Genomic DNA, 14,218 nt, shown 5'->3' with positions numbered 1-14,218 from the left:
CTAGCCTTATATAGGAATACGAATTTCATAGGAGGCCAATAGCATTTTGAAATTATATTCCTGACATGCTAGCAAACATGACTTCTTTTAGAAAGAGTTTAATAACATGGTAATGTTTATGTAAAGTGGGCTCATAGTGTCACACTTGAATCTAATAAAGTGGACATCCATCATGTTGCAATAAAGAGAAGAGCTTCTAATTAAAGTAGGACATCATTGGCAGGATTAAAGTCATTTAGCGTAATTGAAAAGTGTTAATACCCTATTTTATCCTCTTCCATTGGTATTACTTCAAGGGTAAAAACATTTTAAGGTGAAAATGTGTCTTATGCCTTTAATTGAATGTTATTACCTCCTGATTGTAACGTATTGAAGCTGTTTAATTACAAACCTGGAAAATTAATTACTATATCGAGAAACAGATCCCAGAGGGTTATAATGTTCTTTTTTTGTAAGTAAATACAACATAAAAATTGATATGTCCTTATTTATAAGCCAACTTGGAAACATATCTCAATATGATTTATTATACCCAAATGTTTTTCTTATTTGAACAACAGCAAAGCAACATAGGTCATCCAAATTAATATTACAGCCCTCCTATAAGAATTTTCAAAATTTTGTGATTAGGCTGCTTGTATTTAATATGAGATATATAGTAAACTTAAGTAATTTTTATTAAAAAAGGGAATATTATGAAATTCTTTATGATTACATGCACACTTCAGAAACATTCTGCATCTTCTTTTTTATTTCCATTGATTTGCTAATCTTGCTTAGACAGCAGGATTTATACATGGCTCCTTTAAAAGCTGCTACAACCTGCAGAAACCTTACAGCAGGAGTAGATTGGGCTGTGTCTGTGTCAGTCTCAGTCACACACTTCTGAACACCTTTAGGAGAAGTTCAGTTAATTACGTTCAAGTATTCAAAATGATCAGCAGAAAGTGTATTTTGCAATCTTTAGTAATGCTCAGTTTATATAACACATACATAATGATACATTCTCACCGTGTCTTATGAGTTGAGTCAGAGAAACATTATTATGCCCATCTTACAGATGAGGAAACCTTGTTCTAAAGATACTTAGTAACTAGCAGAAAGTCAGGGAGAGAGTGAGTGGTTAAGATAAAGACCCAGATTTTTTAGACAATTGCTCCTTCAACTAGAGCATGCTCACTTCTTAGAGCTTATTATTTCTCATGATTTGGAAAAAGTTTCCCACTGAAACTCGTTGTGTGGCATATAACCATTTCAACACTGTATTTTTTTAAGTCTGTGTATGTTTTTTATCCAACTTTATTCCCATAATTCCAATAGCTGTTGTTATTATTTTCCTTTTGAGTGGGAAAAGAATATTGATGAGATTGTGTTTGCTTCCGCAGAACCTGCTTTTCCCAAACCAACCCCAGCAGCCCAACAGTAGATGTTCTGTGTCGCCAACTGGAGACCTCACAATCACCAACATTCAGCGTTCAGACGCCGGTTACTATATCTGCCAGGCCCTAACTGTGGCTGGAAGCATTTTAGCAAAAGCCCAACTGGAAGTTACTGATGGTGCGATATTATTAGATTTGTCTTATGAAAATAATGATTTTTATCTCAAGATCCACATTTACCATGTGAAATTTTCTAATTCGTTAAGTCATTTAAATTAATGCTTGTCTTTAACTTTGAATCTAGGTAAAACATTTTTAAAATAATTTGTGATTTAATACCACTTATTTTCCCAAAGAAGAACATCCAAGACAATCTATTTTATTCTTAAAAATATAATGATGCATTATTTAAAGAAATGACATCACACTCAACAGTCATCTGTATATTTTTATGTAGCCTTATGCTGACATGATTGCTTCTAATGGATATTAAAATTTTTATTTTACTAGAAGAGAAAGAGAGATCATCTTTAACATTATCGGTGGAAACAGAGATGAGTTTTTACTTAGCTAATCACATTATGACATCCTATGACTTTTTAATTATACATTCACTAAGTTAAAGTCATTAAATACTTTCCAAACTACTGATGGATGCTAAAATTATTGTTTTTTATTTGCACGTATGTAGTGCGACTGTTAATTGGAGCATCTACATTCATAGTGAAAGCTGAAAAAGCTGTAGAGCTGTTCATAATCTGATTTTTTTCCAAGACCTGATTTGTCACAATTGACAGGTAGGGAGTTTTAGATATTTTGTGAACCTCTGAGCATGAATTTAAGCCTTATTCTTTGATGTCTTAAACTAAAAATCCTCTCTTGCTCTCCTATGTTTGTGAGGTTTGTGGGGTTCCCCACCCCCAGTGCTGGCTTCTGAAATATAAGAGCTTTGGTCTGTGACCTCTCTGATTCTCTTCTTTTCTCTGCTGGTGAAATTTGATGTGCTTTCATACAATTCAAATTTACATGTAGATTAAAAGGTCATTTAAAATTAATAGAAAGGCAATATTTTTTAATGTCTGTCCGTGGTATTGCCTGATTCAGTGCCATGTCAGGAATAGGAATAAATAGAAGAGACAAACATTGGCTTCGGGGACATTGAGTCGTTAATGGCCGCACCTGCTGATGCTGTGGAGATTTACTGCAATGGAACTGAAAGGAGAAGTCAGGTTCAAGGGTAGCAGTGCTGAGAAATTCTTCCTTTAGATGGGCAAGATCTTTAATCCTTCATGTGTCCATTTCTTTAAAAGAAATAAAAGATAATTATTAATCTTTTTCAAGTTCTTATGTTTTCTACTATTGGCAAAAACTTTCCAGGTAGATATACTTGGAAAATAAGATATTCTGGCCCAAGCCTAAGTTTTATTCTATACTACTATGAAATGTTCCGAACATAATGCTTAAGAGCTTTACTGTAATCTAGTTGCTTATAGGATTTTACAAAAGACAGACTCTAAAATGTTTCTAAATGAAGAAGTTGTTATGGAAAAGGCAAACCATATTTGTAGAAAACAAAACTGATGAATCAGAAGAGCCAGTTGATATAACTGATACAGTTCATGAGACAGGTTAATATTCAGAATTATGTCTCATGTAATGAAAAGGAAAAATTCGTTTTGAGAATTTATGTTAGTTGATGACATAATCTCACAAAATGGTGGTAATTCTAGCTTTGTTTCTTAGGGCAAAATTAAAAGAGTGATAAGTTTAAGTCTGATGACTGAATTGGCTCTGAACATTTTGTTACAACTGACTTGAATATTAATTCCTACATTGATTTTTACTTAAGTAAGCAATCACAAAGTCAAGATTCTTTTGCAGGAACATTGAATGGGGGTTATAGAGTTATTGATTTTTACAGTAAAGTAATCTACCTTCAAGGTGTAAACACACACACGTATTATTATTATAAATAACTGTCTGTAAATATTAACTTGCTACATTGGCTGACGACTTCTATTCATAGTTTTGAATTTTTCAGATTGGTTAAGCAATTTAACAATATGTGAGCCATCATTTTTATTTTAAACATATATTTTTTGGGGTGATCCAGGGCAATTGCGAGCCAACTGAAATTCCACTGTAGAATGAAAACATATGTCATGTTCAGAGAGACAAGCAAAACATCTATAGCAATGTTTCTGTTGTTACATTTTTGCATTTAGACTCCTTTCCTGGAAATATTTTTAATTCAAGTGTTCATAGAAGTTGAGATTGCTAATGGTGACGAAAGGTGCTGTTGAGTGATAATTTACTGATTGTAGGTAGAGCTAAGATGCTTCAATATACTTGAATTTCAAAATATCCCTTTAAAAGACCTTCTCACTAATTCGTTGGCACTGTTCGTTTCTTTTCTTCTACTCTTTTTTTCTCTCAGAAAATTAGAAAATTGTAATGAGATTTCTATGAATAGAATCAATAGAATCTAAAATAACTGGAGAGAAGGAACATATTTATATCTTATATTGACAATAAATGTCACACCATGATCTTATATGAAGGTTTATTGGGGATTTATAATGCATAGTTAGAGAAAACTAGGGAATTGTTCACAGATCACTGGAAATCCTAAATGTTCATTTAACCTTTGACTTTATTCTCATGGAAACCTGTGGTCATCTTTCACCCATAATATCCTTGAAACTGAAAATTCCTCTGGCCAGGAGATTTTCAATTATTTTATTGATCAAATTCATTTAAAAGACCATGAGCTACTCATTTGGGCAGTAAAAAAGAAAGAAAGAAACTAATTATATGTCTTTCGGCTATATCTAATAATTTCAGGGATATGAAAATAAAAGCAGGTTGTAAGAAGCTACCTGAATTCTCTCTCTATATATTTGAAACAAAGAAGTAACGTTATTTAAAATTAAATAAATAGTTTCTACTCTGGTAATGCAGACCCATTTTTCTCACTCAACTTAAAAATTATTCATAATGTTTTGTGTTCGGCCCTCCATTTTTGACCCATGAAGAAAATAAATTCCATGAAGCTTTGAATTTGAATATCTATTTGCACGATCACTGCCAGATGTGAGAATTAGCATAACATTGTACTTTCACATTCTCTGAAGATTATTTTATTTACTTCTCAAATGAAGAATTTGATCAAGAAAATCAGTGAAATAAAAGGTTCTAGTTTTTGTTTGTAAAGAATACACAAACAGTATTTTTTTCCTTAGGTTTTTATAAGGTTTTCTACATACACACACACATTTTAATATATATTTTGATGTATTCAGTTTAGGTTGATTGGATCCACTGTATCTTGATACGCAGAGTACTTATATCATAACTTCTATTTTAAATTAAAATTTGGCTTTCTCATGGTAGGATCTAAAAGGGCTACTTAATTTAATGATTTATTTTCCAAAACTCTGAACTCTAGTAATAAAGATGCAAATAGGTTGAGAAATAGATAATCATATAAACTGGTATTTATAGAAGATGGTAGACAAAGGAGATTAGAGCATTAATAGGCAAAATGACGTTTTTGATCATGTATGTTGCAATACAGGATGAACTTCTTGAGAAAAGACACCATTTCACTTCACAGTTGCTTAGCAATAAATCAAATCCACCATTCTTTTTTTCCTTTCTGTGGAAGTTTTATAGATATATATGTATAATATCATATATCTATACAATAAATTATTTATGCAATACAAATTATTTATACAATAAATATATGCATATATTTACATGTATGATATATATTATATATTATACATATTGTATATATGTATGTATATATATATAAAATACATATATATATATATATGCACACAATAAAAAGCGTATTTTGGATAATTAACCAAAATCTAAGCTAAGTTTATAAAACTTTCTCTTAAGAAAGCCTTACTTAGACCTGGTCATGTAAGTTTCATTATGAGGTGATCTTCTAATGACCTGTAAATGAAAGCTTGCCTCCAATCGACTCCATATTTTCATCACCCATTTAAATAATACTATACATTCTGATATACTTCCTAAATCATTGTGAAATACTTTAAAGGCGCTGAAAATACTACTATTAATCAATATTTGATAAAGAACACACTGAACTAAAAGTTATGAAGTTATAGAGAATTTACCCAAATGAACACAGGAATTGATATATATAAACATTGATTTTGCATGCCCGATTTTGTCATACTAGATGGTTTTTCTTTGCTTAGTTGCAAAGACAAATTAAATCATATTATCTAAATTATATTACTATAATCTAAAGCCCAGTCTCACAATTTTGGAAATGAATTATTTATAATCTTGTATTTTAACATAGCAAAAATATTATCTTTATAAATACAGCATGCAACTGGTGCTATGAAGGGTAAAATTATGTATTGTACATATATTTATAATAAAAACAAAACTGAAAATTTACTCCACCCATATGGTACTCCACAGGCTTTCTTGTATATGCATATGAGATAAAATGGACATTTTATGAACAACTGTCATAAGCTCTCTGTATTTGCATTTTAATTTTAATATGATTAAGCCTTTCAATAATACTAGGCCTCTCTAATGTCATACTTTATCTCATAATCATCTTGATTATAGGTAATTCAGAATAAGTTATAAACAATAGTAGAGTCTCAGTATAGTATCTATAGATGTATGTATATTTATCTATATATAGATAATAGATATATGATGGATATAGAATATGCAGAATATAAGTAATATATATGACTTTTGGGCTTTAACCTTACTTTCAATATCAAGATGACTGAATTTCAGAGAAGTTAAAATTTCCTGAAAATATGTTTATCCTTTAGTTTTGACAGATAGACCTCCACCCATAATTCTACAAGGCCCAGCCAACCAAACGCTAGCAGTTGATGGTACAGCATTGCTGAAGTGTAAAGCTACTGGTGATCCTCTTCCTGTAATTAGCTGGTTAAAGGAGGGTTTTACTTTTCTGGGTAGAGATCCAAGAGCAACTATACAAGAACAAGGAACGTTGCAGATTAAGAATTTACGGGTAAGTAATATTGGACTTGTATTTGAATCTTCATCTCAAGATAAGTACTGCCCTAGAGAAAAACTGTTGTGAACTTAAATCTCACATCCCAGCATGATGCTGTACATACACCGTGTTATTTCTTATTTTACAAGTAATGAATTGAGACTAGAGGGAAAGTCATTGTTTTTATGTTAATCATAAAAGTGTAACAGACCTAGATACTTTTTACTCCTTTATTGCAACCCATATATATGCAATCAATGAAACTAAAAATACATAAATAGTAAATACATAAAGTTAATGATAGTGATGGAATATTTAAAATAATTTGAAAGTGACAAATCCTTCTGATTTACTCTCATGAACAGAGGAAGTTTGTAAGGAAATGTGGGTAAATTGGCTTGGCCAGTTATGTGGAAAAAAAAATAAAGAGATGAGACTGAATCCATAGTAAACAGGCCTGGCTATTTGGTGGAAAATCTTAAATTTTAGCTTAATTGCTGTGGCATTTAGATTTAAACTTGTGGGCAAGAACAAGCCGTTGCTGGTCTTTTAACAGAAGATAATATGATAGAGAATGACAATTCCTGCTGATTTAACAAGTTAGACATGCTTCTGAAGCAAATCAAAATAAATGTCTACTTCTGAATATCACATTAGCTATCTACTGCTATGTAACGATATTAGCAAACACTTAGAGGCTTAAGGCAACACATTTATTATCTCATAGTTTCTATGGGTTAGGAGCCTAGGCATGACTTAGCTGGGTCTTCTGCTACAGGGTCTCACAAAGCTGCAATCAGGTATCAAGGTTGTGGTCTCATCTAAAGATTGATTGGAAATAGATTTGTTTCCAAGCAACATGATTGTCAGTAGCATTCAGTTCCTTCTGGCTGTCAGACTGATGAACTCAACTCCTTGCTTGCTGTTGACTGAAGGCTGCCTTTAGTTCATCCCTTGCCATATGGATTTTCCCAACATGATTGCTTGCTTCCTCAAAGTCAAGGAAGAGAGTCCCCTAGCAAGACAGGCATTACAATCCTATGTAACATAATCATGAATATGACATCTGTCATTCTTGCCATATTCTATTGGCCAGAAGCGAGTCAACAGGTCCCATACACACTTACAGTGAGGGATTACATGATGTATGAATACCAGAAGGATGCCTGCCCTCCACAAGTATATTCACTTCATTCAATCAAATATAGAGAGCCTCCCCTCCGTGTAGCAGGTACTGTGCTAAAGCTCAAGAGTTGTATATGTTATAGTCATCCTAAGATTGAGAATGAGAGCTACAACTAAGATAGATGATGTAATGGCACTTGAAGAAAGATTTATTGAAAATGATTTTGCAGAAGAACAATTAGTAGAATGTGGTATCTAGGGAGAAATTGGGAACCAAGATGAAGGAAAACTAGAAAACAAAAAAGATCTTGTTGAATTTTCCCATTCAGAAGGCAAAAGAGGTATATATAAAAATATTTTTATGACGCGTATTTTCAAATGATCACAATGTGTCTTCTTCTCTTACAATGGAAATATATTTACAATCACATGCTTATCTGTGATTTTTATCAGTGTATCATGCAGGTACATATACCAAACAGAAGAATGACTATTTTTGCATCATATGGACACACACAGAAACGCATAAATCTTTAACTTATAATAAAATTAATATGTATAATTTTTTTGTTTTAATTTTGAGACAGACATTAATTATTGCTCTAAGTAGGAAAAAAACTATCAAATTCAGTTAAAAGAAAAATAAATTAGTATAGATTTTTAGCCCGTCTTTTTTATTGATTGTAAATTAATTGTTAACCTTCTTTGAACAAAATGGAGTTATTAAAAAATTAATGCCAACTCTCCTTGAGTAAACACTTTAAACTCCCTCTCTGGGCTAAAGGCAGACATGGGCCGTGGAGGTTAATGGATTTTCTCTGTACTGCTGAAGTAAAGGGTGTGCTTGAATAGGCAAGATCCCCAGTAGTGTTTGAAAGAAGCACTTAAAGGTGGGTGTTTGATGACGTCACACAAACTTGCAGGCTTCTGACAGGATTCTAAGCAGTCTCTCTGAGAGGCAAGCTCCTGGGAGCTTGTCTGCAGCCAACGACACAAGGAGAAGGTAGGTGATGGAGTGTGCCAGCATGTTAATCTCTTTTTAAGCACATGGTTAAGGCAAAAAGGAGAAGGATCAAAAAGGTATGAAGCACTCAGGATCAGAAAAGACATTATTTAAAGTTAAAGGAACAAAAATGAATGTGGTAGTGGTGATGGTGATACAAGAGTGACTTTTAGCAAGATGTTTAGGCTCTTGATATCACTTTTGATAAACTCTAAAATGAAAGAATTGTTCTTTTCCCGTAAGATGACCGTCTTTAAAGGGAGATGAATGTTTTACAGTACTTCACTTGTACGGTCAAGAGACGGTTTCTGTAGGTCATATTTCTTTGTGTCTCACTCTTTCTCTTTTGGTACTTAAGGCAGGGGGGAAAAATAGTGTGATGAACACTGCGTTCTCATAGTCCAGCTAATTGGTAATTGAATCTGTGTCTTCTGAGAAGTAGAATATTCCAATACTCATTAAAACATACCTACCACAGCTAATGTCAGACTTGTAGCTTCACACAATGACAAGGAGATGCAGTTAAGAAGCATTACCTCCATACTCGTCTTTTAGCATTTGCACATAATAACAAGTGCTACATTTTAGTTCAACAGCTATAGTAAAATGCAAATTCTTTACTCTTTCACAGACCATATTCAAATGAACATCCCATTAAAATCCAACCTGGGCTCATTATATTTAGTTTGTGAGTGATGCTTCTTCAGTGCAAAGATTTCTAATGACTATAATGCGTGCACAGCCACATTTAAAAGAATGGCTTTTTCTACAATGGCTATCCCCCATCATCCCTTTGTATAATAGAAGACAATCGTACTGAGATAATATGGCAAAGAGTGACGTGCCACTGCAATTTGAAACTTAAGTTAAAATACATAATGACGTCTAAAATCAATTAAAATGGTGGAACGGCAGTAACATCCATGCACTAATGATTTACCCGAGAATCAATTGTGGAAGGTTGAGTCATCTATATACACTTGCAGTTTGAACCCAGCAGATATTATATTCCATGAACTCCCATATTTCATCAACAATTAAACTCATGTTCATCACAAAATCTTAATTCTGCATCTCCTGACTTGCCTTATTCTTTGGTCCTCGTTTCTCTTCCCCCCTCACTTTTCCTTTATCCCTAAACTAGTACAAGTGAATGTTGTTTGCAGAGTAAGCCCACAGGACTCAACCACAGAGAGGATTTTTGAGTTACATCTTTTATTGATTTGGGACTTTTCTCGAGATATAATCACAGAATCTTCTGCCTTTTACATTTGTAAAAGAGGACTTTTGATTACATTATCAACTATTTCTAGAAGTCTTTTGCTACTCAATGAATAGCTAAAACCTTGGAAATGGCAATTTAAAAGTATGCTTAAAAAAGAGTTATGTATTAGATTATTTCTCTGATTCCTTTCAGCTCTAAATTGCAATGATTCCATAAGCTTAGTTTGTCTGGTTTTTAATGATACAACTTTATTTCACTTGATGTTGCACTGCTACAATTTAAATACGAGTACTGATCTCTTTAAAGGGAAAGATTTAGTTTTCCTTCTTTTTTTTTTAATTTTTCTGTCTTCACTTTTCTCTTTGTTTTTAAAAGAAAAGGAAGGATTGGCCCCTTATTACCTCAGTGTTTATTTACTCCTGGGTACATTTTATTCATTGAAATATAATTTATTGGAGACAGAGAGAACAGCTTTGCTTTACTGATCTCCGGAAGGTTATAGGATTCTGAAAAATCTTGTCCTGAGTTGTCCTTATCTAATTCTGACACAAGGAAGCCCAAACAAAACCTGGAGTTAAAAGATAAGATACTACTTTGGAGGCAAGAGAGATGGACAAACAGAGTTTATCAGAAAAATAACATTTAGTTGTGGAAATACAATAAAAAATCTTTGAGTCACTATTATGAAAAAAATAACATTATATGTTTATTTTAGTATTTTTTGTATACGTATGGTTGACTCTAATGTACAATTTACACAGCCAAATGATACATCACATTTTAAGAAATTATATATTGCCTTGTTGAGCCTGAGTAATTATTCTGCAAATTAATTAAAACAACTTACTTCTCTCTCTTCCTCGCATACTAGATTTCTGATACCGGCACTTATACTTGTGTTGCTACAAGTTCAAGTGGAGAGACTTCCTGGAGTGCTGTGCTGGGTGTCACAGGTGGGTTCGTTGTGAATTATCCTGACAGAAGAAATCTTGAGGCCATTTTAGTGATTAGCTCATTATCAAATTACAAGTTAAAGAGAGATCAAGATTTTAAATTCATTGAATATAGAAATGAAGTCTTATGCCATTTTTAACTCCTGCACCGCTTGGCACACAGCATTGCCTAGATGCCATTTGATACATTTGTCCTTGATAACCTTGTTATTTTATTTTCTCTCTCTAAAGAGCAAGCAATTCTAATGATCCTGTGTGAAAGTAAAGTTAACATTTAGTCTCATGTAGGAAAAGCAAAGATTCACTTATATACTTCTGATTCATGAGGATGAATTGCTCGCTGTCTAGGTTAACATCTTTAATAGACTATTTTCCTTCTTTTAAGCATTGTTGTCAGCTTGTGCAATCAGGAATGAAGCCTTTTCTGTTTGTCCTCTATAGAATCTGGAGCAACGATCAGTAAAAATTATGATTTAAGTGACCTGCCAGGGCCACCATCCAAACCGCAGGTCACTGATGTTACTAAGAACAGTGTCACCTTGTCCTGGCAACCAGGTACCCCTGGAACCCTTCCAGCAAGTGCATATATCATTGAGGCTTTCAGGTATGCAACACTCTCTTTTTCGCCATTGGGTTTTTCCTTTAGCTCCTATGTCCTAAAATCTCACGTGAGCTATCCCACTACTTTATTTTAAGGACATGTTCAATCAGTGTATTTGAAGAATTATCTTTTATATCTAACTTTATTCAATAATACACTTTAGGGTTTTTTTCACTTATACCTTAGTTATTAGATTAAATATTCATTAGTTTGTGACATAATCACTTAGCTCCTTTCTTTACCCTGAGTACTGTAAGGACCTAAGAAGAGAATTTTGGCATTAGAACTAGGCAGAAAATAATTTAATTAGGCACAGCTGCTTTTTAAGTTATGCAGCTTTTACTGAGGCATAGAACCCTGAAACTTGGCTTCCTAATAATTGGAGCAGAACTTAAAATAATTCTAATGCTTTTGTGCTATATATTTGAATACATCTATTGGGTAGGCCTAAGAGAAAATTAAAAACTACAATTAAGAAATCAGTTCTGTGCACTTCTGGTTGCTGAAAGGAAAAGGTATGTCCAGTTGCTATTTTAAATAATTGTCATCAATTTAAGGATACTATAGACTATAAATTAGCAAATAGCGCTATAAAATTTTCTTATGACAATGTAGTAAAATACTTACACAAATGGGAAAATGTAGCTTCATATTCAGCTTCCATGTGCTTCTATTTGCCATTTTGGTAATGATAGCCACTGTCCTTTGTAAGCATTTAGGACAAATCATGACTTTCATTTTAGGCCTCCATAATCTATTTAAGGTAACGGTCAATACATAGTTTTCAAATTTCAAAATAGTATTTCTCTATAATTTTTACGCTTTGATGCCTAAGGACTTCTGAAAGATAAACAGAAAATCACATTTTTTCCTCATTCTAAACAAAAGCAGCATTTGACCCTAGGCGAAGTGCTCTAAATGCGCATTCCATCTGTAGCTGGCTGTTGAGGGGTCCATACATGCAGATTCAGAGATATTTCACCATTCCAAGATAAGAAATCACAATATTGTGTAATGTACAATTTTATTAAAAATGTGACCAAGGGAAAATATTCATTACATGCTTCCTTTCTTCTTTTACAGATATGTAGTTTTAGAAGGCTCTATTATAATATTGCATGTGGAATTGATGCAAAAGAAAACACACCTTGTAAAAGGAAAATGTATTGGCATAATTTACTCTGTAGTCCATTTATTCTTTCTACAGGTTAATTCTTTTCAAGGTATATATATACATTTACGAGGACCATATTTACTGTATAAACTTGATGTTGTGATCTTGGCCTCTGTTCCTTTTACAGGTATTCATTTAGTGGGCTGCTGTGCATTAGCAAAGGGCTGTCACATCTCCTGGGCTGAGTTTAATTTTGTTGTGCATGGCACTTCCGTTAGGTGGGCTCGGCTTTGTTGTTGAATAAACTGAAATCATCCAAATGTTTCATTTCTTGGGCTGAACACTTCAAGCGTTGTGTGTGTGTGTGTGTTTAATTTTCAGCCATTAACCTTTGTCATTGATATCCAACTCCATTTCCAATACCTTTATGACTGTTCTTTAAAAGAAATTTCTGTTCGTCTTTCAGCCAATCTGTGAGCAATAGCTGGCAGACGGTGGCAAACCACGTGAAGACCACTCTCTACACTGTGAGAGGACTGCGGCCCAATACCATCTATTTATTCATGGTCAGAGCCATCAACCCCCAAGGTCTCAGCGATCCAAGTCCAATGTCAGATCCCGTGCGCACACAAGGTAATTCCAATAGCTGTAAACATGGCTGGTTCTAGAAGAGGCGTTAAACAAATCTTTAAGAACAAAGGGCTTGCACGAGGAAAGATAAATGTGCCTGCGTTGCTTGTTATAATGATTTACTAGACCTGATCCAGTGAAGGAGCAGGAAACTTGCAGTTCACCTTGGTGAATGTGTCTTCTTTCTGTAACTGGCAAGGTCTATTTAGTAAAAAATAAACAAAATAATTGGGTACACTTACAGAGTAAGAGTAAGAGTGAGTCAACTAAGTTAGCACGTTACTGTATTTCCAAGGGAGGAAAAATGTTTCTCCTTTGAAATTGATTATACAAGAGCACAAAGTGATCTTTAGTGGATAAGATTCCCAGAAAGGCATATCAAAATCATTTCCTATTGTTCAGGAATTCTGTGTTTATGGTGCAGTGGCTCTCAGGGTGAGGTTCCCATAGCAGCAGCATCTGCATCACCAGGGACCACGTTAGAAATGCAGGATCTCGGGCTCCAGCTCCGAAACTCTGAGGGGTGGACCCAGCAATCGTGGTTAAGGGCCCTCCAGGCGAGGCTGATGCTCACGTCTGACAAGCATCGCTACAGTGTATTTTATTAAACCAGATGTTTAAAGGAGCAATTTATTTCAGAAAGCAGTAAATCAAGTTTTCTTCCTGAGGTATGTGATTCTTTTGACTAATTTAAAAAACCCACCCAGAATATTATAACATAAGATCAAAATGGAGGATTTCTCATCTCATCTTTTGTAGCCTGTCTCTTCAAACTGAGAAGCCACTGGAGTCTAAAGGTTCATATAGGATGTTGCATTATAATTTCCCTTCCTCCTAGTAGATGGAGGGAATTAATAAAATAGAAATGGTGGCTTTATTTTTTGTTACAACCTGCTTCCCACAGGGTTCGTGAGAAAGGGTTAATTATTTCTTATTTGTAAAAGGCTTTGAACAAGATATAATTCAAAGTGGTATTTTTATGCTATGAAAAGCACCATACAGCCATAAAATATTATTATAATTACAATGTAGCTCAGTGATAGTAACCAGCGTGCTATTATAGCAGAGAAGGGCGCCTTAAAGGAATCCAGTGAAATAAAGTCACCACGTGATTTTGTAACGTTACTGACATGATGACAGTCAAGGGAGGAGG

The 14,218-nt window shown here is 33.8% G+C and overlaps 1 protein-coding gene across 19 annotated transcripts in view; it reads left to right on the top strand.

Annotated features, from left to right (window-relative positions):
* ROBO2 (roundabout guidance receptor 2) overlaps positions 1–14,218 on the top strand; it is a 1,206,434-nt gene that overhangs the window by 1,107,162 nt on the left and 85,054 nt on the right. For all 19 annotated transcript variants that reach the window (XM_070488704.1, XM_070488697.1, XM_070488701.1 and 16 more), the window contains 5 exons: positions 1,386–1,557; positions 6,224–6,429; positions 10,639–10,720; positions 11,162–11,324; positions 12,902–13,068. In XM_070488704.1, coding sequence (XP_070344805.1) covers positions 1,386–1,557; positions 6,224–6,429; positions 10,639–10,720; positions 11,162–11,324; positions 12,902–13,068 — 790 coding nt within the window. The remainder of the gene's footprint in view (positions 1–1,385; positions 1,558–6,223; positions 6,430–10,638; positions 10,721–11,161; positions 11,325–12,901; positions 13,069–14,218) is intronic.

This window comes from Equus asinus, chromosome 18 (genome assembly GCF_041296235.1).
Source record: "Equus asinus isolate D_3611 breed Donkey chromosome 18, EquAss-T2T_v2, whole genome shotgun sequence".
Lineage (NCBI taxonomy): Eukaryota > Metazoa > Chordata > Mammalia > Perissodactyla > Equidae > Equus > Equus asinus.
Note: the sequence above shows the minus strand (reverse complement) of the source record. Positions and strands in the feature narration are given on the sequence as shown.